This window comes from Panthera pardus, unplaced genomic scaffold, assembly GCF_024362965.1.
Source record: "Panthera pardus isolate Hobbes unplaced genomic scaffold, ASM2436296v1 HiC_scaffold_13, whole genome shotgun sequence".
NCBI lineage: Eukaryota > Metazoa > Chordata > Mammalia > Carnivora > Felidae > Panthera > Panthera pardus.
The window spans coordinates 42,165,793-42,192,154 of NW_026526688.1; the positions used below are offsets into that span (position 1 = coordinate 42,165,793).

The 26,362-nt window shown below is 36.0% G+C and overlaps 1 protein-coding gene across 5 annotated transcripts in view; it reads left to right on the forward strand.

Annotated features, from left to right (window-relative positions):
- ZMAT4 (zinc finger matrin-type 4) overlaps nucleotides 1-26,362 on the forward strand; it is a 349,139-nt gene that overhangs the window by 213,092 nt on the left and 109,685 nt on the right. For all 5 annotated transcript variants that reach the window (XM_053901052.1, XM_053901051.1, XM_019440709.2 and 2 more), the window contains exon 5: nucleotides 3,442-3,669. In XM_053901052.1, the coding sequence (XP_053757027.1) occupies nucleotides 3,442-3,669 (228 nt within the window). The remainder of the gene's footprint in view (nucleotides 1-3,441; nucleotides 3,670-26,362) is intronic.

Below are 26,362 nucleotides of genomic sequence, written 5' to 3' on the forward strand. Positions count from 1 at the left end.
CAAGCGTGCACGCACAAATAAGATTATAAGGCGCTGTTTAAGAAATGTCCAATGAATTGCGTGGTTAGTAAGTGCTTTGAGTTTAGAGAAGGGAGAGCCACTTACTTGGGTTTCCAAGGCCTCACAGAGCAGAGGGAACCGAACAGCACCCTGCAAGGCAGTGGTTAGCCAGGAGGAGAGGAATGGTGGCCCAGGCTGGGGGGACTGCCAAAGTTAGGCGGTGCTGTGTCTCAGCAACTCAATGTATATATGAGTTTCTGCTTGGGACAAGGGATCGGAATTGTTATTTAATTTTTGTAATATAAATGTATAACATTAGCTGCTATTTTGGAGAAACTTTTATATCTTGGCGAAATGGAGAAATTGATTAGGGGTTTAAAAAATGCCAAGTAATTATTATTTCCTTCTTCCTCATAGATAAAGATGTGGCATTTCAGTTACTGCCTACAAAATAATTGGCTTTATTGCTGTGGGATGTAGTATGTGACTTTCTTTTATGTGAAGATCTAGGAAGACTATTGTGTAGTCACTTTCAAACAAAATTTGGCAATATTTGTGTTAGTGATTCTCAACATTGGCTGTACTTTGGAAGCATGGATCAAGGTGGTGTGGGAAGGGGACATTAAAGCCTCCTGCTTCCTGGCTCCTACCCAGAGATTCAGATATAATTGAACAGAATTGGTCTGGGGAACAGTCCGGACACAGAGATTTTTAAAGCTCTTGCTGAGTCTAATACTCGCCCAAGGTTGAAAACTACTGGTTTTGATGAATGAACTGTTGGTTTTAAGTTGTACATAGAGGAGGTGAAGTCAGTATTTAGCTACATATTTTTGCAATTAGAATAAAAACATAAAGCATGAAATTTAAATAAAAATGAACTATACATCAACTAAAGTGTTTTGTTATAAACATGTTTTCAAGCCAAACCATAATCTCTACCCTATTTGTATTCATTTTATTAGAATAACATACTTTTGCCAAAGAACTATGGATGTTATGGTCCATGCTCACACATAGATTTAGCATTATGATCTGGAAACTGCTCTCTTCCCATATAACCTCGCTATTTGGCATTCAGTCAAAGCCATAAAAGAGAAAGAGCAAGCTTGTACAATTTTGTTCCATCTGCACACTATGGGCTTTAAAGAGATGGTGACCCTGAATTTTAACCTTGTGGAAACCAGAGACATCAGAGATTTGCCAAAGGTGACACAGCTCAGGGGGTGATGGAATCCAATCCAACCTTGATTTCTGACTTTGATCCCACACGGTTTCCACTCTCTCACGCTGCTGCCTTTTCTTGCCTTTACAGGAAATATAAACTGGGTTGGGATTGGTGAGGACAGTTGGTAATAGGAGCATAAGAAAAATTAAACTTTGCAGCGGTACACCAGGTAGTGGAATTATTAAGGAGGAGAAGCTATAATACAGATGCAGCGTTAACCTACTTTCTTGTGTGAGAGATAAGATTATCTTATTTGATGGACATTCTGTTGTGCATCACTCCTGCTGGAAAGTGGTATAAGAGGTATCAATAGATAAAATTGGCTCAGATGTTTTTTTAGGGCCCAGTTTAGAGAAAAGTGAGTTATGCTTTAAGAATCAATATTCGTTCTGATCGCAAGCATTTGATATGTTTTCCTTGCCATAAAAAAAAAAAAAAAAAACAATAGATATAAATCCTCAGAAATTGATAGGGTTGCAGGAAACTTTGGAAGCAAGATCCAATTTCCTTCTGAAAAGTGTGTAGAAGTCCTTTTACATACAGGTCAACTGAGTATTTGTAGCTTTTATTAGCATTTCTAAGTCACAACAGAATGATACTGGGTAACAGCTGGTGTGGTATGGCCCACTTTTCAGCTTTATTTTCACATGGTGATATATGACTGATCTGGTAATGAGGCCTTTAAGAGACATCCTATTTCTCTAAGTCCCTACAGAAATAATACCATTAAGTTTCATCCAAGCTAGCTAAAACTTCCCCATCTGGTGAAATCTCTGGGTTGAGAAGAAAAGACTTTTTCAAGATTTTGCCACAATACAGTCATTCCTTGAATCAAAATGTTATTTAGCAAGTATTTATTTGCATGTTTGTTATTTAATCTGAAAAAAAAAAGCCCACACGAAACTGATTTGAAAGGTTGGGGAGCTGATTAAGTATTACTTACTATTGAGGTTCCAGATTTTAGCTTTTCTTTGGAATGGCCCTAATGTTCTTGGTTTTTCCAAGTCTACTCTATATTACAGGAGCAAAGAATGAACAGAAGGTACTGCTATATTGCATTATGACTAATGGGGCATATGAGAATTTAAATTTCTTTTTCTTCTGTAAAATATTTGGATTAGAACCTTTTTCCAAATTTAAATTAAATCCTATGTAAAACAAAGATGACTGAGGTCTAGAAAAGTATCTAAATTTGCTTATTATAAAATTGCTTATTAAGAAGTATAAAAAGAGTCTTTAGAGGTATTGTGAGGAACATTGACCTTGGAAATTAAGGATTTGATTTGGAGTCTTGCCTTCCCCATAACTAGAAATGTCACTGTCAGTGAATCATGTGGCTTGTGCGAGGTCCATCAGGTGAGAAATGGGATAGTAATTCAAGTCATAGCTATTGGGAGGATGAAAGCACATTGTATGTTGTAGTACAGAAGAAAGTTATTTTTACTTTCTGTTGGTAAACTCCTTCAAGTTAGGTTCTTTTTTTTTTTTTTATTTCTGGACCAAAAATAACTGAAGGCTCACAATGGAATGTGTTAAGTTAATAGCTAGGGCTGTGCAATCTCAAGTGATATTATGCCTTTTCAGTTTAGATAAAGCAACATCTGCTCTATAGTGTTTGTCTTTTGGTCTTTTAAAACAATATTATACTTTCAACATCAATTTTAGCAGGTATGGATTGAAAATAACCCATCACAGTAAACAGAAGAAACTGACAATAAAATGAGCACGATTTTGTCAATTGGTACAGTCCTTGTAACTGAAAAGATCTACTTCTATCACTTGGGCAAGTCCTTTATTTATTGGTTATTTCTAGTTATAGCACACATGTCAAATTCATTCATTCAAAATCTTTGAAGCCATAACTGTTCAACGTTTCCTCCAAGTTTTGGCTTCGATTTAATGGATCCCTCCCTTACCTCCAAGAGTTTGTTTTTGAACATCTTTCTTTCTTCATAAGGGATGGTCTTCTGAACGGTCAGATTTAAGCATAACAACGTGAGAAATCTGATCTCAATAAATTAGGAATTTTCGGTTGTATCCCAGCTTCAAAAATGAAGGCTGGCAAAGATCATTTTCCTGCTTTCAGTCAACTCTGGAATTCGAGCTCTAGAATGAACATGAGACCCTTCCCCCTTCAGATATTGAAGACATGGGTACTCGTACTCAGTAATGGACTAACCGGGCCTGTGTGTCCCTCTGGTTGTTTTCCTTCACAGCAACACCCCTGAACTCACTGAAGCCTCCAAGGGTGGACGCTGCTCCAGTGGTCACATCTCCCTATCAAAGAAGAGATTCAGACAGATACTGTGGGCTCTGTGCAGCCTGGTTTAACAATCCTCTGATGGCCCAGCAACATTATGATGGCAAGAAACACAAAAAGAACGCAGCAAGAGTTGCTCTATTAGAACAGCTTGGGACAACTCTGGATATGGGGGAACTAAGAGGTAAGAGAAACTCCTTCAACTTCTGCCACAGAACTGGGCTTTCAGAGAAAGATTGTGTTTTCACAAATTGCATTGATTTCTAAGGAAAAATCTAGGCTCATCTAAAAGGAATAGAAGGCAAAGGAAATGAGTAGAAAACTAGCTTAACTTTTGGACTGTTTTTCAGATTGAAGCCAACCATATATGAAGCAGATTTTCTTCTTCTGCTTTATCTTTAACTCTCTTTGCTAATGACTGCTTTTGTAGATGAGCCGTATGAGAGAAGACGCTAAAAAGACCAAATAACATTATCTTATTAACTATTGTGTTTTATGAATCCAACCCAAACAAAGCAACCTGTTGACTCTATTTCATAGCTTAAAATAAGCCCAAGTTCCTTTAATAGAAATATCTAGGAGGCTGAGGTAAGACAGTTCTACGTGCCACCATATGGCCAATACCCAGCTTCCCCACTGCACTTTGGCAGATGTTTTCTCAAGTGATGGAAAATATGCAACATTTGAAATTCACATAGGGTTTCACAGAAGCTGCTGAGTGGAGACTTGGGAACCACAGGATGAGGATCATTCCTGCGGGTTCTTTAGGAAGACAGTTAACAATTCATGGCACTTAATAGCATATCATCAACAACTATTTAAGCATTTTTGATCACCTAAACATTTTTGATCAATTGATGTTGGCAGTGTAGAGGTAGGACAGAATCACATACAATACTTTTTTCTGAGACAATACATTTTCTCAGAAAAATAATTTTGCAAAGGGTGCTATTAATACTGTACTCCAAGTGCTATATGGGTTAGGTGAACATTGATGGGCTGGCCAAGAATCATTGTTCCTAATAGCTCTAAAAACAAAATTTGCAGTTCAATTTTGAGAATTTTGAGAATGCAATCTGCATTTAATCTGGGTTCTTTGTGTGGAACCTACAGTTCTCTCCCTAACTGGGCTATGAGCCTCCAAGAGAGATCACTGTAGTCAGGAAATGCCCTGGTACAATTCCAGAGCAGATAAGTAGTGGGACTGAAGATCACGCTGTGTGAGCATAAAGAGGGCTGAGGGCGGGTCACTTCTGATTTTGTTGGTTGAGGAAGACTTCACCCAGGAAAGGGATTTGAGTGGGAAGTGGAAATATGGGTAGAATTGCAGCAGGCTTTCCATGTGAGCAGATACCTATATGTATAGGCAAAGAGACAGGAAAACATAAGCTGTAGCTGGCAAATAAACACGTCATCATGGAAGGATCCTCTAATGCTGTATAGATTTAGGATTGGAGGTCCATTAGTACATCTATAAAGCTTGATTAGAGATGGATTTTTCCAAGATATGTAATTAAGAATGGCAAACAAGAACAAAAATGAAAAACACTTTATGTGGGGTGTGTTTTTAGCTATAGAAAAACAACATGGGGCTTCGTGTTTCAGAATGTTGGATAATTTCATCTCAGAGGCTTTTGAATTGTTGGTGTGCTATTGCCTTTTGGGGGGGGATTTCTTGTATCCTCAGTCTATGTCTTGTTAAAAAAATACAGAGTCTCTTCATAGCTGAAGGCCTTCCCGAAACTCACTGTTACTGGCAGATAACAAGTTGGCTCAGTGACTCCTTCACAGCAGGGCACTGAAGGAGAAAAATAGGGCTTTATTTATGTTTTGTGCCAGATATTATGACTTGTAGAAGAATTATTTCTAGAGCACATTCTTCTTGTCTATTTTGAATTATCAGTGCTGCATCTTTTATGTACAACCACATCTTAATGACTTGGGCGTCTGAATTCTGTAACATTTGAGCAGCTTGTCTTTTATACAGAAGACAAAAAGGGCTGCTCTTTGACTTGATAACTCACTGTGACTATGACTCAGTAGCACATGAGAGGAGATTAGCTTTGAATACAGTGTCCTTGAAATGAACCTTTCCACCCACCCCAGGTGACATCTTGATATATGTTTATTCAGACGTTAAATATTGCAAAGCTTGGAGAATAAAGCATTGATGATAAACCATCACTTTCAAACACATGCATGCACACATGCACACACTCCAAACCCCTATTTCTGGAATACTGCCAATGCACTATCGATCAATTACTAAGGACAAAGCTACTAATTAGTAAATGTAGGTATACCCATAGCTTTTTTAAAAGTGGTGTGATACAGCTAGTGCACAATATGGCAGTGTTTCAAGCTTTCTCTCTTTCATAGAACTTCTCAGTTTTTAAAACACTAAAACACTGACTTATTTATTAGGGTTTTCCTGATTTTCTGTCTTCCTCCCTACTCCTATAGATTGTTAGCAACTTGAAAGCAGGGATTTATGTCTGTTTTGCTCAGTGATGTGTTCAAAATGCCTGGAATGATGACAGACACTTAGTAGGTTCTCAATCATTGCTGAATAAATAGAGGTAGCAAAAACTTAAAAAAAATCACCTAAAAGCCTACATTCTTAATCATTTTTACTTCTTTTTTAAAATGGGTTTTTAATTTATTTTGTGAAAGAGAATGCAAGAGAGCAGGGGAGGGGTGGAGAGAGAGAAAAAAAGAGAGGGAGAGAGAGAGAGAGAGAGAGAGAGAGAGAGAGAGAGAGAGAGAGAGAAAGAGAGAAAGAGAAAGAGAGAGAGAGTGAGAATCACAAGCAGTCTCCACACTGTCAGCACAGAGACCAATGCGGGGCTTGAACTCAAGAAATGCAAGGTTGTGACCTGAACCTAAATCAAGAGTCAGATCTTAACCAACTGAGCTACCCAGACACCCCAATAATCACTTTTACTTCTAAAAGGATCCTGACTGAATAAATTTTACAAGAAATTATTTATGATTTTTTTCTTCTAATTTTTAAAAATTTCACAGTATATTTTATATATATACAGTATTTATATAAAATATACCGTGAAAGGCAGGTATATACTATATCTTCTTTTCCTCACAAAATGATCTTGGCACCGTTATTGAAAATCTATTGATTGTGTGTGAGTCTCTTTGTATCTGAGCTATTGTGTTCCATTGATTTGTTTTTCTTTATGCCAGTATCACATTGTATTGATTCTTTTAGCATTATGAAAGTCTTGAAACCAGGTAATTCAAGCTTTCCAACTTTGTCTTTCTCAATATTGCTTGGCTGTTCTAAATCATTTGCTTTGCTACATAAATTTCAAAATCAGCTTTTCAATTTCTACACAGAAAGCTTATTGGAATATTGAATGGGACTGAATTTAATCTATAGATCAATTTGGGGATATTTGTTTAATTTCTTCACAATATTGAGTCTTCCAATCCATGAACATCTATACCTATTTTTTTATGATTGTTTCAAGTTCTGTCAGCAACAGTCTATAGTTTTCAGTGTTAAAGGGTTAGCACATTATTTTAAAATTTTTCCTCAAGTATTTTCTGTTAACACTTAATATAAATTATTTTTTGAAATTTTATTTTTATGTGTTGATTACTGATATAGAAAATGTAGTTGATTTTTCTACATTGATCTTGATTCCTGTAACCTACACATAACTTTCCACCCATTATTTGTATATAATTTAATAGCACAGAAAATTACACCTTTTTTAATTTTTGGTATTCACACTATTTAGCCATTGAAAACTATAGAAGTGTGTTAGAATTCTTGCCTTCCTTTGCTTCAGGTAGGAAATCAAATTTTAAAAAAGAAAAGTATTTTCATACATTAAGAAAGAATTTTAAACGGAATTGGCCTAAATGGTTATTAGTATGCATAACCTGGTTACTAACTCAACTTTAAAGTTATTTGTTTCAGAAAACAGATGTCTCTACTTCCGAGTTTTAACTTAAGAACAATAGTAATCTTTTTCTGAATATGGAGTCCAATGTAAAAAACAAAAGAAGTCACTGAATTATGAAATTATAAAATTCAAAGATCACAAAATACTTCAGAGGATTTTATAGTTTAAATTCTTCTTGCTAGCATAAAACACAGATATTAGGTAGTTTCTTATTTGGAAATAGTGGACAGCAAAAACTATGAAGTTATAGTTAGGTGGACATAGAATATACATTTTGCAGATCTCTATCATTTATTCTTTTAAAAGTTGTAGAATGGAAAAACGCAGTTATTTCAGTGTCTCAGAGGAAACTAGAAATCTGGTGTGATTCTCCTCCGAAGACACAGAGCAAAGGAACTCATTTGAAAATTTAATAATGTTTCTGAGCATTATGAGCAGATAGTATTGGGAAGGACATCAAACATCATCAAATTATACTCTCTTGTGTGTGTATTGTTTTAATAGAGCAGCGTTCAGAGAAGTGACTTGACTGTTTCCCTTCTAAGTTATGGCTAGACCCACAACTCCCGATTCTGTGCACACCAATTTCTAGTGACTCATCATTGACTAACTAGAACTCTTAATAATTAACTTAAAAAAACAGTTGAGTTTGGGGGCTTATCTATTTTTAAATGCATAAAACTTGCTTAGAACTCAAGTACAGAATGGGCACTGTCAACTCTCAGGTTTCTGGGAATGAATCACTTACAAAATGCCTTATATAGCTTTAATAAAGGAGTTTTCCCCACATTCAGAACACTATCTCAGCTGGAGTGAATATAGGAAGGCAAAGAAATCATATTTACTATTCACAGGGGCCTGGTATTGGAAAGCAAAGTTCTGTGAAGAGAAAACATACTCCCAGAGAGGTCACTAGAATTTATTACTCTCTCTATAATGCAGCTTCTGCCTTTATTAGTGGGAATGGAGATTAATTTCCAAGGGATACAAGAAGCTTATATATGACTTCAAAGCATTAAAGTAGTACGTGAATCCGAAAGAGCAGACCTACCTCAAAATAAGCAGACCACTGGAGTGAGAGACTTTTACTCTTTGAGTTACTTCTGCTGTGGTCTTTTGGGTGATAATGGGTTGTCTGTCTCAGATTTTGTCCCACTTAATCTTCCTTTGGCTTTTGCTCATAGCTCAGATAATAGATAGCCTAGCCACCTCATTCAGTGGCACTCCTCTACCTTCAGTTACCTAAGATACCTGTGCAGGGGGACTTGGGTACTGGGTCTGCTCCAAAGTCTGTTCCAGTGGAAAGAAAGGCATGCTAGGTAAATAAATAAATAAATAAATAAATAAATAAATAAATAAATAAATACTTTTCAAAGGCAACCAGTACAACTATTGCCATTGTAAAAATTATCTCAAAGTATAAAGGCCTAAATCAGCAATAAATTTTTATTCTATCTCTCTGTTTCTGTGGGGGGACTTTAGGAGTGGCTTGGCTGGGTGATTCCAGAAAATGTAAAAAGTTGAATGAAAGAAGAAAGAAAAGGTGACTCACTCATATGTTTGCAGGAGGCCTCAGTTTTTCTCCTTGTGGTCCTTTCCCAGTGTTTAACATACTTCTGTTATGGTGGCTGGCTTCCCACAGAGTGAGCCCTTCCTGAAACAGATCAGGTGGAATGCTTGAGGGTCACATAGCATCACCTGCAACACATTCTGTTATGACATTCTGTCATTTTTTTAAAAAAACTAAAATCTAACAGAGATTTCTGCCTATCCTCATGGGAACCAAACCAACAGCAAATAGTCTGTGATCCTCTGCCCAAGGTCTGGGTCTGGCCTGATGGGTGTCATGGCCAGATATCTGAGGTTTGCTTGAGAATATCCATATTAGTTTTAAACAATCCTTTTTTCATCCAACAACCATAATCCCTTTGTGCTTGGCCAATCCAATATGCCTAAGGGATTCCAAAGATTTGGGGACCAAATTAATTGGAGTTAACAACTTGATTGTAGGCTCCCAATCCCCACGTGAGTTCATAGAAACAGAAGTTCCAATCAGATGATGAGGTCAAGTTTTTAGGAACAAAAAGCTTGTTATATGTTATTGCTTGGTTTCCTCTCTGACTCATTCACTCATTTATTTATTCATTTTTTGATTTATCTACTAATATTGAACTCCTACCTAATACCAGGCACAGAGTGTTGGAGATACTACAGTGAATGAAAGAAAAAGGTCCTTTTCTTGGGAAGAAGACAGAAAGTAAAGAAGCAAAACATTTTTAGCCTATGGCAAATGCTAAAGGGAAAAAAAGTGGGGCGATATAATAAATAATGAAATAGGAGATAGGTTCTTTAATGGGATGGTTAGTGACAGCCTTTCAGAGAAGCTGACATATTGAACTGTGACCTGACTGAGGGGGAGGATCCAGACATGAAGCACCTGCTCATTCTTTGCAGAGGTACTAGCAAGTGCAAAGGGCCCTGTGTAGGGGCAAAGGGTGTGGCACATCTGAGGACTGATGGCAGGCAGAGTGCCTGAAGCTACTAAGAAGGGTAAACAGTGAGATTGGATTTAGCTAGAGTCACACTGTGCAGATCTTAATAGGTCATTGAGAGGCTTTGATTTATTCTAAATGCACAGAGGGGTTTGCAGCTCCTCTTGCTTGTGAAGCCACATGCTCTACTTTTTCTCTCCTGAAGGGCTTGGTTCATTTCCACTCTAGGTCACCTCTCTTCCCTCTAAGACCTGCTGGTGTTGCTCCTGTCATTCCTGCAAATACACCCTTTACATATTTCCTTTGTTCAAGGAGGCATTTCTCATGCTACTAGCAGAGTTTTAGGGTGGCAAACTTTCTGGTAAGAGATGCATCATTCATTCATGGTTTTCAGGGTTCAAAAACAAAACACAATCCTGGAGTCCCTTTAATGTTTATAGGTAAGAAGAACTGACATGGGTTGCCTTCATGGTTTCTTTCATGGCTGTGGGTGAGTGAGTGCTTTGGAGAAGAGAAGTGTCTTAACGGTCATTGAGTTGAGGAGGAAACTAAGCTCAGGAGCAGCATTTTGGCCACTGCAGGGTAGCTGGGGTGTTAAATGGGAATGTGTTAGGTGCCTTTGACCATGTGAGGGGCAATTTATTCATGAGAAGATGGACGTAACAAGTATCCACTGATGTCTTCATTTTAGAGCAGAGGTTTCTGGTCACTGATTAAGCCTTGTCTAATTGGGAAAGTAGAAGAGCCAGACTGCTCAAGTAAGGAGAGGTGAAGGTGACAGTGGGAATGGAGCAGTGGAGCCACTAGAATTTGAGATCAGTAGAGTAAGGTGGGTCTTGAAAGACAACTAAAAGATAATCAGTTTGGGCGGCTGAAGGGGACAAAGTCACAGGCTGAGGACAGAGCTATGAAAAAGCATGGCAGCAAAGGTTGTGGGGTCCCTTTGAGGAGAGGTATGGTGTGGCTGGAACTTCAGGCCAGGTTTGGGAATAATGAGACAAGTAGCTAGAGAAAGAGAGTCAGATCATGGTAGGAGTTGAATGCTTTCACCTAACCCTGAAGGCTGTGGGAGTGATTTCAAGATTTTTGGCAGGACATTTGTATTTCTGAAAGGAGTCTCTATAGACAGCAGTGTGGAGGGTGGAATAGAAGGGAACTAGACAGAAGATGGGGAGATATATTGGAAGGCTATTAATTACTCCTGTGAGAAATTATGCTAACTTGAATTAAACAAAATACTAACAGTGAGCATAACAGAACAAAATGAGAAAAAAAATGGATGTGAGTTCAGCGGAATTTGGTGGACAGTTGGTCCTTCACAGCCCCTGACAGCTGCCCCTTTGGCATAGACACAGGACCTGTCCGTGATTTACTCTTAAACTTGCCATGCCACATGCTAGATACTGTGAGAGCCTTCTTCTGAAGTGTGAATCCAAGCACTGAGCACTGGGTGTTATCAGTCCTGATAATTTTAACCCAGTTTTGGTCTTGTCAAAATTTCTTGAGGGCAGGTAGGTCCATGTCTTATTCTTTGCCTCACTGACAGAATCTAAAACAATATATTGTTGATAGAAGGTCCTGCATGAATATCCAGGGATTTGAATGGTCTTACCTGGTTAACCAAGTTAAAGACTACGTTCCATATTTTCCAATTTCTAAGTACAATGAGAATTATGGGTCTCAAATTGATGGTTGAACATTTCACAGTGCTGAGTATTTGATAAAAAAAATTACCATGTTAAGTGAGGTGCATTTTTATTGCATTTAATAAGTTCAAACAAAAACATTAGTTCATTCCTTGTACTAATATTTTCAGTCTCTGAAAACTGTATGTATTTTAGCTAGTTAAGAATCAGCAGAAAATAGGACCTTTAAGCAGATATGATAATTATAGAACACAATTCTAAATTGAATGGTAGGGGAAGAGGTGCCAGAAGAAAATACTCAGCTTAGATTACACCTGGTTATTTTTGCATTATTATTTTTAATGTGTTTTGACACTTCAGCTGTTGCATATAGATTCATTTTGATCTTCAGAGCCCACATTTTGGGTTAGATAATTAAACTGCTTAAATGGCTCATGTTCCTGTCATATTATTGAATTGGGAAAATAGTGTGATGTAGAAGAGATCATTTTCATTTATTCATTCACTCATTCATTCATTCACAGTTACTAAATGTCTATTATGTGCTGGCTTTGTGCCTGAAATTATCCAGAATATTGAAATGTCTGACTCATCTTCTAAATCTCAAGGGTTTAGAGTCTGAAGAAGGGGAGGAGAGCAAACTAATACCTTTATGGAAGTAAATATAACACAAAATGTGAAAAAGAAATGAGAGCTTAGGAGTTACCTCATCCCAATGCTTAGGGATTTGAAAATCAAGCAGAAATGATTTCCAACTTGGAGTTAACATCAGCCATGTGGAAATCGGTGACCAGGTTCTTTATAGCCAAGAGATCAACATGACCAAAGGCACGGAGAGGTGGGGAAAATGTGAGCAAAATTAGCAATCAAGTTCAGTGAGTATAAAGTGTAAGTGAGATAAAGCTGGGAAGACAGATCAAAACCAAATTATAAATAGCCTTGCCTTGCATGTCAGGCAAACCTGAACTTTTTTTGATAGCCACAAACTTTTTTTTTTTTTTAAGTAGGGAAATGGCTGGTTTCATGTGTGCTTTAGGGGGGTTACTGTGTGATGGACTGGAGTGGGGAGATTCAAGAGGCCAGGAAACCAGATGGACTAATGCAGAGGCCTGTGTGAAGGCCTGGAGAGGACTGGAGGGCGGGGGGGAAGGAGGGCAGTAAAAGATATATTTCTCTCTGTAGCAGTCAGCATGCTCTTCCCCTCAACAAAATTCAAGACAGCAGGAGCATTAGAATTCTGAAAGACACCTTGGCAAGGCCTTGGGAACACTAATAGGAAAAAATATAAATTTAATGAGTAATATGAGTAATAACTTAAATTTGTGCTCAATCTCAAATCCAACAAGGAATGTGGTCGAACATTCACAGTAGTCTATTTACATCCTGTAGGGCAATTCTTTCTTCAGCTGAGACAGACTCTTACCCATTACTGTTATTAATGAAACTAATAAATGGAACACTGTCTAAATAAGCTTGGTTAACTCTTTATCATCACTGACTATCATCACAGGTTTCAAAAAAGATGAGCTTGGCTTTTAAAATGGAATCATTCCGCCTCCATTTATGCATTGTGGGCACACTCATTAAATAGAAAACTATGTACCAACTTGGATTTCTAATTTCAGAGTTGGCTAATACATTAGAAACAGCCTCAGACTTGATGCATGGAACCAGTGTCCTTGGCTGTGAGATGTTGAATGAGAAAAGGACAAAAGCAACATCAAAACACACCCACCAAAATCCAAGTCACTTAACTGATCCATAGGTGCCAATTTGGGCTACATTGAGGAAGCTGACAGTATTATGTGAAGTTATTTTTCTTTCTCAGTAACTTAAGGTCCTTTTTCAGTATTGATTGAAGGTCTCTACTATTTAGTTTAAGCTCAAAAACTAGGGTAGTATTTTGTGAGGGCTCAGCACAATGTTTTCCTAAGGTTCTAGGGATGTGTATCTGTTACGCTGGCTCTTAATAGCTGTGGGCTTTGTTAGTAGCATGCATTCATTTGACAAAAGGAGGGATGTTTGTGAAAAGATGCAAAATCAGGAGAAACCTGTCCTTCAACAAACAGGAAACTATTTTGTTTGTTTCTAAAATCATAGCTTTGACTCCATGCAAAAAAGTGGTCCTAAGTCTTTTATTTTAAAGGTGCTACAGATAGACTGAATTTTTCTGCAGTAGATGGGATTCTATAAAGTTGGTTATAAGTTGATATTAAAACAAATGAAATAAATGTCAGGTTTACTCAAAGTAGAACCTACCTATTGGTGTTTTTGTTCACTATCTTATTTTGACTAATTTTTAAGGAGCACTTATCATGTGATAGACATTTTGATAAACACTGGAATATAAAGGTGACATTGTCCTGGAACGTGAAAGAAGACATTCTTCTGTCTTCAAGAAGTCTACAACATGGCAAATGCTGTGGCCAGTGAAATATTGCAAAAAGCTTTCTATTTGAAGGGTTTTGGTGTATCTTCTGTATGTAAATTAATAGTTCATGAAAAAGAAAGAAACAGATAAAAGTGTAGTCCATTCTATACTTTCAATCTATTTTTCAAAGAGATTCTGCTATTGACAATTATCATATCCTGTGACTATTTCCCCAAGAAAATGGAGATTTTATATTTGAGGTTGAAGTAAGGAAGGCATCAGCAGGCATCTTGATAAATTGTGTTTGGAACCTTTGTATGGCTGTATGCCCAGGACCAGAGCTGCTACATAAAATGGAGAAATTCAATCCTGTAGATGTTTTTTATAATGGAGTCACCTGTAAGAAAGATCTCTTTCTTTATTCACCCATTAGTCATTCAACAAATACTTACTAGGTGATTATTATGTTATAGAAATCATGTTCAATGCTGGAGATACAATATTGAAGAAAGCATAGTCCTTGCCTTCAGGAAACTTTTATGCTAGTAGGAAATGCAAGCATTTTAATATTACTTAAAGATTGTGTTTAAAATCCCCAAATGATTTACATGTCTTTACTGAAAGAAATGGAAAATTTTCCTCTAAAATCTTGGAAAAACGTCTTTAAAAAATATACAGCAATAAAACTAAAGATTTCTTTGGAAATATAGAAGCTGGTGGTGTGCTGCCATAAAAACGTTATTTACCAAAACAGATCTTTTATTTGGAAGGTGTGTATGATGCCTACATTAGTTAAGTGGGTTCTTAGACCTGAATAATGAACAAAAATATGCAATAATTTGAATTTGGAGTCTATTTTTACAAAGTATGACAAATAATGATACATTTACTGAAATAGCTAATGGACCAGTGAAGTGGTAGCATAGCTTTTCACAGATACCAGCTGGAAATCTGTTAAATGATTTGAAATGAGTTATCAAGCACTGCTGTTTTGTAAATAAGTCTTGATTTCCTTTGCCTTTACATGTGAAAGAGAGGCATCTATTGCTCAATATGAACCCTTTTGGGGGTAGCCATGGTTTCACAAAATCCTGGTGAATCATTAAGGTTCAGTACAGTGGACTCAGAGTCAGGCACCCTGGAGGTGAGTCCCAAGTCCTGTTACCAAGTAGCTGTGAGATAGATCTTGATGAGTCACTTTACCTCTCTGGCTGGCCCTCACATTCCTCTCTATAAAATGAAGGTGTTGGGTTGGGTTAGCCACAGTGTTTCTTCTCACATTGTCTCCTACTTAGTTTCCATCTGGGTCAGTGTGAACCACAGAGGAGCCCTTCCCTGTGAGTCTGCCTACTAGGGGTATGGATAGTTTCACCTCCAGGATAGGATTTGCTATATCAGATGACCCAAGCCCAGTTTTAATGATGAACTGATCCTACCTTGGGACCATAAGAAAGAGTTTTATTTTGTCCCCTTTCTATTCCTTTGACCACCTATAGATTTCCACAGTCCAGGGACAATGTAAGAATTGATTCAGGTATGTGGTCATACCAAAAAGCTTTTGATTTCTGTTTAGCTTGAGTCTGAACAGACTGAATATTGACTTGTAGTCCTAAGCAAACAAACAGAGGAGACACTTGAAGTTATTCTCCTCATACCTGAGACTTACTGTTAATCCTCAAAGACAATGCCAACTTTATCTTTTTAACCATCCCTTTATCTGGTCTCTCTTCTATAGCCCTCTCTTAATTTCAAGTGCAAATCTGTAAGTTCCCTATTTTAGTTCTCAGACATAAAAGTTCTTCAGTGGAATCAGTGGTCATTGACCTCTGTAACATACATGCACACATACACACATGTACCCACACATATAAACATGATTGCTAATCATATATATTGTTTATAATTGTCTCTCACTGTCACCAAATGTGGTTGTCATGTGAATGGAATTCACCATTGTTGCTACCCAGTCATGGAATCCACTATGGTAATAATGGAGTAACTCTTATCAGATTAACCCCTACTGAACATTATAAACTCTGGTCAAAACATTAAAATTGTTTGCTTTAAGGCAATGAGTAATATTCAAAAACAAGCAGAAACTTGAGGAAAGTGAATACTTGGAAGAAGGAAACAACATTGAATGGTTTTCCCAATTTTTATAGCTTTTAAACTCAGGGCTGACCCATGACAGCACCAAGCTATTTAGCTAAAACTCAGATAAAAACCCATAGTCTTGTTAGCTTTAAGAACAGAGGAAAGAGTGCCAAGTGGCCATACAACTGGGAAGTTGAGGGAAAATTCAAGAAAAGAGAAAGCTACAGAGGATATGGCTCAAAGTTAAGTATATACGCTTCCTAAACTTGTATCTGATACTTAAGCAACACATCCAGGATGCCGACTACAAACAGCCTAGCTAAGGCTAAAAGTACTGAGAAGAAAATTTAGCTGCTGTACCCTCCCAACACACACATTACTAAGGAGACAGAGTTAGGAGTATGAGTTCAGCTAAGTTCACTGCCTGCTTTAAAAATAAGACTCTTTGAAGAAATGTAACAAAATCTAGAGTTTACACAATGAATCATTTCATAATGTCCAGATATAATATTAATATATGCATATGAAAAAATAGGAAAATGTAAACCATACTCAAAAGAAAATGCAATCAATGGAGATAATACTGCGATGATATGGATATGCTTGAAGATATAAAATAAAATATACTCACAGTGAGTTAGGAAACAGAAAATCTAATCAGTAATAGAAACAAAAAGAACCAAGTGAAAATTTTAGATCTGAAAAATAAAATAGTCAAAATTAAAAAAAAAAATCACTGGATGTGTTTATAATTAATTGGATTAATGAGTCAATGAACTTAAAGTTAGATCAATAGAAATTACCTGATCTAAAAAAATAAAAAATATTTTAAAAACCATCATAACAGTGTGTGACAATGTCAAAAAGTAGAACATATGTGAAAAACAAAAACTTACATATTTAAGAAGCTCATGAACCCTAGGTGGGATAAATGTAAAGAAAACCACACTAGAATCATCATGCCATCATAGTCAAACTGCTGAAAACAAAATATAAGGAGAAAATCTTGAAAGCAGCCGGAGAAAAATTACACACTACAAAGAAAGCATCAACAATATGAATTACAGCTGATTTCTCATTCAAACAAAAAAATCAAATTCAGAAGTCAGTGAAACTCTTCAAAGTACTGAAACAAAAACAAACAAACCTGTAGACCGGTGAAAATATTCTCCAAGAATAAAGGTGTAATAAAGACATTTTCAAGTGAACAAAAACTGAAGAATTTTTGCCAGCATATCTGCACAACAAGAAGTGCTAAAGAGTTCTTCAGGCTATCCAGAAATACCAGATGGAAAATCAGATCTTCACGAAGGAAGGAAAATCACCAGGCATGATAAATATGTAGATTAGCATAGCAGGCTTTCTTTTCTCTTAATTTCTTTGAAATACATATGATCCTTTCCTATGCCTCTTTTGTAAAAAAATGAGATGTAATTCAAAACAGACATAATTCACCATTTCAAAGTATACAGTTCAGTGGTTTTTAGTATATTCACAAACTTGTGTAACCATGAACACAATCAATTTTAGAATGTTTCATCACTCCCATAAGGCCCTGTACCATCAGTGGTTATTCCCCATTCTCCACTGCCACAGACCCTGGCAACCATGAATAGACAAGTCTCTAAACTTGTCTGTTCTCAACATTTCATGTAAATGGAATCCTACAATATGTGCCTTCTTATATCACTTAGCATATTGTTTTTAAGGTTAATTCATGTTGTAACATGTACTCTACCAGCGCATCACTCATTTTTATTGCTGAATTATATTCCATTCTATGGATCACCCTTTGTGTATCCATTCATCAGTTAATGGGCATTTGGGTTGTTTCCACATTTTGACTATTATGAATAATACTACTTTGAACATTCATGTAAAAGATGATGTGTAGATGTGTTTTCAGTTCCCTTGGATTAGAATTGCTGGGGTATATGATGACTCTTATGTTTAATATTTTAAGAAACTATAAACCTGCTTTCAAATGTACTATTTTATATTCCCATCAGCAATGTACAGGTATTCCAATCTCTTTACATACTTGCCAACCCTAATCATTATCTATCTTCTTAATTCCCAACTATCCTAGTGGCTAATTACATGAGTGTCTTATCATGTGTTTATTGGACATTTGTGAATGTTCATACATGTTTGTGTATTTTCTATGCATATCCTTTGTCAAGTTTTTATTTTTTTTTAAATTTTTTTAACATTTATTTATTTTTGAGACAGAGAGAGACAGAGCATGAACGGGGGAGGGTCAGAGAGAGAGGGAGACACAGAATCCGAAACAGGCTCCAGGCTCTGAGCTGTCAGCACAGAGCCCAATGCGGGGCTTGAACTCACGGACCGCAAGATCATGACCTAAGCTGAAGTCGGACGCTTAACCAACTGAGACACCCAGGCGCCCCCTTTGTCAAGTTTTTAATTGAGTTGTCTTTTTGTCTTCAGATTTTTATGGTCTGGATACTAGACTTTTAGCAGATATATGATATGCATTTTTTTCTTCCATTTTTGGATTATCTTTTCAGTTTCTTAGTAGTATCCTTTGAAGTACAAATATTTTTAATTTTGAATAAGTTTAATTTGTATGTATTTTTTGTTGTTGTTTATATTTTTGTTCCTTTCTAAAGGACTACTGTTTAATTGTCACAAAGATTTACACCAAATTTTCTTCTATCATTTACATTCAGGACTTCGGTCCAGTTTGAGTTAATTTTTATATATGGTTTGAGGTAGGATTCCAACTTCATTCTTTTGCATATGAATATCCAGTGTTACCAGCAGCATTTGTTGAAAAGACTATTTCCTTATTGAATTGTCTTGGCATCCTTGCTGAAAATCAATTGGCCATAAATTTATGAGTTTATTTCTGGGCTACCAATTCTATTCTATTGGTCAATAGGTCTATCTATATTCCAGTACCACACAATCTTGATTATTGTAGCACTGCAGTAAGCTTTGAGATCAAGAAGTGTCAGTGCTTCAAATTTATTTTTCTTTTTCAAAATTTATTTTGGCTATTCTGAGTCCCTTCCATTTCCATATGAATTTTAGGGTCACTTTGTTAATTTCTTTGAAAATAACAGCTAAAACTTGATAGTGCTTGTCTTGAATCTGTAGATTAATTTGGGTAATATTGCCATGTTAACAATATTAAGTCTTCGATGAGCACAGGATGACTCTTCATTTATTTAGGTCTTTTAAACATTTTTTTCAATAATAATTTACAGTATTCAATGTACAAGTCTTGCATGTATTTTGTTAAGCTTATTCCTAATATTGTATTATCTTTAATACAAGTATAAGTGGAATTGTTTTCTTAATTTTGTTTTTGGATTATTCATTGCAAGTGCATAGAAATACAATTGTGTGAATTTTTTATATTGATCTTGTGTCCTACACCTTTGTAAAACGTATTTATTAACACTAGTAGTTTGTGAGTGTGTGTGTGTATTCCGTAGGACTTTCTATATACAAAATCAAGTCATCTGCAAAAAGAGAGTGTTCTCTCTTCTTTTCCAATATGGATGATTTTTATTTCATTTTCTTTACTAACAGCCCTGGCCAGAACCTCCAAGGCATTGTTGATAGAAGTGGTGAGAGTGGGCATACTTGTCTTGTTCCTGATCATAGGAAGAAAGATTTTAGTTGTTCACTAGTGAGTATGATGGTAGTTGTGGTCTTTTCATGGATGCTCTTTATCAGGTTGAGGAATTTCCTTTCTATTCCTAGTTTGTTGAATGTTTTTGTCATGAAAGACTGTTTGGAATTATCAAATGCTTTTAAAAAATTAATGTTTATTTATTTTTGAGAAAGAGAGCCAGAGAGCCAGAGAGCCAGAGAGACAGAGTGAGTGGGGAGCGGTAGAGAGAGAAGGAGACACAGAATCTGAAGCAGCCTTCAGGCTCTGAGCTGTCAGCACAGAGTCCAATGTGGGGCTTGTACCTGCGAACAGCGAGAACATGACCTGAATTGAAATTGTATGCTTAACTGAGCCACCCAGGTGCCCTATCAAATGATTTTTATTCATGCACTGAGATGATAATGTGATTTGTGCCTTTTATTCCATTTATATGATAAATTATATTCATAAATTTTTATATGTTGAGCCAACCTTGCATTCCTGGTATAATTTTAAGTTGGTCATGGTGAATAATCCTTTTTATTTTTTCTAAATTCAGCTGCAAGTATTTTATTGAGGACTTTTATTATAAGAGATACTGGTTGTAGCTTTCTTGTTATGATTTTGTCTGTGTGTGTGTGTGTGTGTGTGTGTGTGTGTGTGTGTGTGTATGTGTGTGTGAGAGGGTACTGTATGGGCCTGTAGTGACATTGAGGTTGAGGAATCTGGGGACTGATCAGGGAAAAAGATATGACCACTAGGTGACAGTAGCACATGGGAGTTTTATTTGGGTGATGCTTTGTCAGGTTTGCATGCTGGGAAAGTCCCTCATAATATAAGACCATCCAGAGGTTATAGCACAGGGACTACTACCCAGAAAAAGAGAAGGTGAGGGGAGCTAATAGGGGAAAAAATATTTGGAGAAGGGACTTATGGTATAAGTGATATCTCTAGGTGGTTTGGCAGGGTGTCCCTGGATCAAAGAGCTCTGAAGGCAGCATGGCTAATATTAGGTCTTTTATAGCTGCAAGATTTATTTTGTCTGTGTCTAGCAGATTTGGGGTATCGTTTCATGGGATGTGCAAAACAGACAGGTCCTAAGTGCCTAAAATCTGCTTATTTGAGCTCTGTTTAAAATAATTAGATGTGTATAAATTCAATATTAGTTTTGGTGGGCTTTGAGCTAATACATTAATATAGGGCTAATATACAGGAGCTATCTTTGGCTCATTTATATAATATGATCTGATAAAGTGAGTTAGGAAGTGGTTTTTTTCCACTTTCGTTTTTAGGAAGAGTTTGTGAAGGATTGGTGCTAATTCTTAAAATGGTTAGTGGAATTTACCATTGAAGCTATCTAGTCCTGAACGTTTCTTTGTGTGGAAAGTTTGATTATTAATTTGATCTTTACTTGATATAGGTATATTTCATATATTCTGTTTTTTTCTTGAACCAGTTTTTGTAGTTTTCTAAGAGTTTATTTAATTTCACTAGGTTGTCTTATTTGTTGTCACACAATTGTCCATAATATTCACTTACAATCCTTCTTATTTCCATGAAATTATTCGTGGTATCTTCCCTTTCATTCCTGATTTTAGTAATTTGTGAGTTCTGTCTCTCTCTGTCTCTCTCTGTCTCTCTGTCTCTCTCTTTTGGTCAATCTAGCTAAAGGTTTATTAATTTTGTTGATCTTTTCAAAGAAACAACTTCTGGTTTTATTGATTTTCTTTAATGTTTTTCCATACTCTGTGTCATGTATTTCCACTCTAATGTTTATTACTTTCTCCCTCTGCTCTTTTTGGTTTGTTTTATTCTTTTTCTAGTTTCTTAGTGTGGGAAGTTAGATTATGGGTTTCAGATCTTTATTATGTTTTTTTAAGGCCTGTATTGATAGCTATAAATTTCTGAATATTGCTTTTGCTTCATCCCATAAGTTTTGGTATCTTGGTTTCATTCCATTTAATCTCAATGTATATTCTGTTGTCCATTTTGATTTCTTCTTTAAACCATTGGTTATTTGAACGTGTGATTTAATTTTCATATATTTATGAATTTTTCAAGTTTCTTTCTGTTACCAATTTCTAATTTTATTCCATGATGGGTAGAGGATATACTTAGCATGATTTCAGTCCTTTTAAATTTATTGGGATATGTTTGTGGGCCAACATATGGTCTGTTCTAGAGAATGGTCTGTGTGCACTTAAAGAATAGGTATTCTGCTGTGGATGAGCTAAGTGTTCTCTAAATGTCTCTTAAGTCTACTTGGTTTATAGTGTTGTTCAAGTGTTCAATTTCCTTCTTGACCTTTTGCCTGGTTGTTCTATACATATTGAAAATGAGATATTGATACCTCCAATTATTAAAGTTGAGTTGTGTATTCTCTCTAAAATTCTGTCAGTTTTTGCTTCGTGTACTTTTGAGGCCCTATTGCTAGGTGCATATATAATTGTTATATCATACTGATAGTTTAACTATGTTATCACTATAAAATGTCCCTTTTTGTTTCTATACTATATTTAGACTAAATACAATTGACAACTACAGCATAAAGAATGGAAATGTAAGTTTCTAATACTTTATGTGAACTGATACAATTCTAATTATAAATACAATAAAAAATTAAAGTATGTGTACAATAATCTTTAGAGAAACCACCAAAAAATACAAAAAGGTAGAACTAAAAGATAATGGATAAATTAAAATGATCTTCTAAAAAAAATCAATTAAATCAAAAGAGACATGAAAGAAATAGGGAAACAAAAAATAGGTGGGAAAAAATAGATGAGATGAACAGAAAACAAATGGTAAAAATGGACCCCAAATCTGACTATCTTATTAGTTACATTAAATGTAAATGGATCAAAAGATGGATATTTTCGGAATGTATCAAAAGATGGATGTTTTCAACCAAACCAGTGAAGACCTAAATATTATTAGCTTAAAATGGAGACACTGTGTAAATTTATTCCAGAGAGGATGTTTATCTACCATAGTGTGAATAACTCACAGTAAGAAGATTATAATTCTACTAGTAAAATACATATATTACTGCAAAATTACCCTATTGCATTTCTGTTACATTACTATATACATATTACTCCATATAGCTCTATATATCATACAACCGTGCAGAGTATACTTTATGAATGATTTAAGGGTGTTCAAAGGCAACTTTTGTTTTAATGTATTTTGTTTCATATGGAAACTGTCTTTCCTGAGTTGTCATTGAACTGTACTTAGTTCACCTTTCTTGTATGAACATCTATCCAGTGCTAGAAATCTTACTGCCACACTTGAAACATTTCAATCATACTGTAAGCAGGCATTTTCTCTAGTATCTTTATCTTAAGGCTCTCCATAGCCCATCCACTGGCCTAAAGAGAATTCTTTTCCCCAAGCAAGAACATAGGTAGACATATACCTATTCTTTCCTATTGATATTTTTTTCCTCCATTTGTAAAGACATTTAACCAAATAAAGACCTTTACTACAATGGACCTACATTTCCCATCTGTTCTATTTGACTCTATATTCTCCCTAATCCATCTAATTTACTTTAACTTTTTTTAGAGAGAGAGAGAGAGAACAAGTGAGGGAGGGGCAGAGAGTGAGAGAGAGAGAATTTCAAGCAGGCTCCATGCCCAGCACAGAACCTGATGTGGGGCTTGACCCCACGACTGTGAGATCATGACCTGAGCTGAAATCAAGAGTTGGATGCTTAACCCACTAATCCATCTATGTGCCCCTAGTTTTGTCAAAGCAAAAGATTTATTATGTCGGAGCTCTCCCTAAAACCTTATGTGTAGCTTCAAATGCTAGTTGCTGAGTAAATAAAGTTAGGTTCTTTTTCAACTCAGTAACTCATGATTTTTATTCCTATCTCCATTTTTGTTTATTTATTTTTTTTATTTTAGAATTGTTTTAGATTTACAGAAGAATTGTGAACCTAGTAGAGAGAGTTTTCGTATACACCACACCTATTTTTTCCCATTATCAACATCTTATTTTGTATAATACATTTGTCACAGTTTGTGAATCAATATTGATACATTATTATTAACAAAAGTCCACAATTTATTCAGATTTCTTTCATTTTTACTGAGTATACTTTTTCTGTTCCAGAATCCTGTATTCCATTATAATTATTAATCATGTCTCCTTAGGCTCCTTTCAGCTGGGACAGTTTCTTACTACTTCTCTTATTTTTCATGATCTTGGCAGTTTTGAGGAAATTGGTCAGATTTTTGGAGAATACCTCTTGATTGGTGTTATCATCATAATTCAACTGGGGTTATAGGTTTTTGAGGCAAATACCATGATAATAAAGTGCCATTCTTTATCACATCATATTAAGTGCACATAATATAAATATGATTTACAGTTGTTAATGTTAATCTTGATACCTGCTAATGATGCTGCTGCTAATATTGCACTCTTTGGAAGGAAGTCATTATGCAGAGCCCACACTGGAGGAGTAGAGAATTCTCCTCCAAGGACTCATGAATGGAATATCTATGCAAATAAATTGGAATTCTTCTGCAGGAAAGATTTGTCTCTTCTTCCTTGTTTATCCAAACATTTATTCATATTATTTATTTATAAACTGGTAGATATATTTATTTTTACTTTTGACTATAATCCAATTCTACTCTATTTTGTTGCTCAAATTGTTCTAGATTTCATCATCTTAAGGGCTCTTTTAGTTAGCTCCTATGTCTCTTTCACATACTTATATATTGCTGGGAGTTTTATTGCATCTATTTATTTTATTGTTGTTTATTTGTTTATTTTGTTTTGTTTACACCTCCTTACTTGCTGGCATAACAAGATGCGTGAGGCTTATCTTTTAAATTTCCTACCTTGGTCCTAGTATCAGTGTTAGTGTTTTCTGGAAGGTGTTCTGATTTGGGGGGTGTTTGTTTATTTCTTTGTTTCTTTGTTTGTTTTAGGAGAATGACATTAGAAAACAAGATCCTAAGATCTGGTGCTAGGTTTCTTGTTTACTTTGATTTTAACCTTTTATTCTATCTAATCAATTTTTTTCTCTCCAAATGTTTTTCTTTCTTTCTTTTTTTCTTTTTTCTAAATTCCACCTATGCCCTTTAGTGCATCATTCCTCTACATGGTCTCTCTCTTCAATCTAGTTCCCATTTGGCAGCCAGAGAGACTTTTATAAAATACAAATCTCATTACGACATTACCCTACTTAAAAACCTTCATAAGCTCAGCAGTGCCCTCAGGAGAAAGTTTAAACTTAACATTGTTGGAAAGAATTTTGGGATCTGGTTGCTGTTTTCCTCTCCAACTTCACCTCTAAAAACTCTCAACCTCAGTTTATACTGAAACAATACTAAAATAATTTTAGTTGCTTATAAGCCTTGCACAGTTTTATTCCTGGAACACTGCCCTTACTCATCTCTTTTTGCCAAAATAGACACACACACACAGACACACACTTCCTTGTTTAGATTCTTCCTCAACTTTCAGATCTCTCCTTAGATGATTGTCTTCTAGGAAGCTTTTTCTAAAATGCATCCAGGCTGGGCTCCCTAACTGCTTTCTCCCACAGGGAGAACCAATACCTGGGTTTCTTGCTGCAGCTTCATCACAGTTTTTGACAGTCACCTTTTCACGTGTCTCTTCTCTCCAGACAGAAAGTTATGTAATGGTAGGGACTTTGTACATTTGTTTCATCACTGTATTATTAACACAACCAAATGTCTATCACTTCATATACACTAAAGAAGCATTTGTTTAGTGAATCAATAAGTGACTCATGAGGGTTTTCCTCTCGTGCTGCTCTCAAGGATATAGTGGTCGCTGATGTATTTCCAAAGGAATATGGTTGGTCAAGTGTTAGGTGTATATGAATTTTTGTAGGCAGAGTATCCCTTAGTATGTGAGACATCTCCTCCATAATGGAAAGATGTGAACAGTTAATGCAACCAGTCTATTGTTACTCATAATAAGGCAGAATTTCTGGCTTCCTTTGTTATTCATTTCCAAATACAAACAGAAGGCAGAGTGCAGCTTCTGGGCTGCTTGAGATCAGTTCTAATCTAGTGTGTGGGCATGTGCTTGGTTAAACAGACTGGGAAACCAGCCATGGAGAAATGAACAGGAATTCTAAAGCTGCCAAGAAATTTATACCTGCACCTCATGGCTTAGAATAGAACATGGTCTCAAAGATATTTTCAGATAAGTTCCGAAACTTCTACACTTTCACCCTGACAGGTACACACTCACAAAGACTCTAACAAAAGAACAAACAGATACAGTTTGCCATTGCTCTGCCCACAGAAAACTTTGGTATCTTTTAAATATGTTTCCTTAGGAAACTAGGACAATCATTTTGCTCTCATAAAATATGGCTTGAATGTGAGCTTTCCAGAGCTACTCGAATGGAAAGGATCTCTACTCCTTCTGAACATATGCACAGCAATGCTCTTCCTCTAAATCTGATAGTATATTACAGGTGTTCCTTTCAACCCTCTTCTCTTAATTTAGATCTCCCTTCAATGGCAAAATGGAGAGAATATTAATAGCCCTCTACTAACAGATAGTTTTTCCAGCAGAAAGCCTATACCTGCCAAACTTTGCCAAGCTTTTCTCATGAAGGAGATCATGCTGTGCATCACATTTGGAAGGAAAGTCTTTCACCTTGGTTTTAAGTGGAGTTAACTAGATGTACTTGTCTTAAAGGGACTACTCTGTATGGTC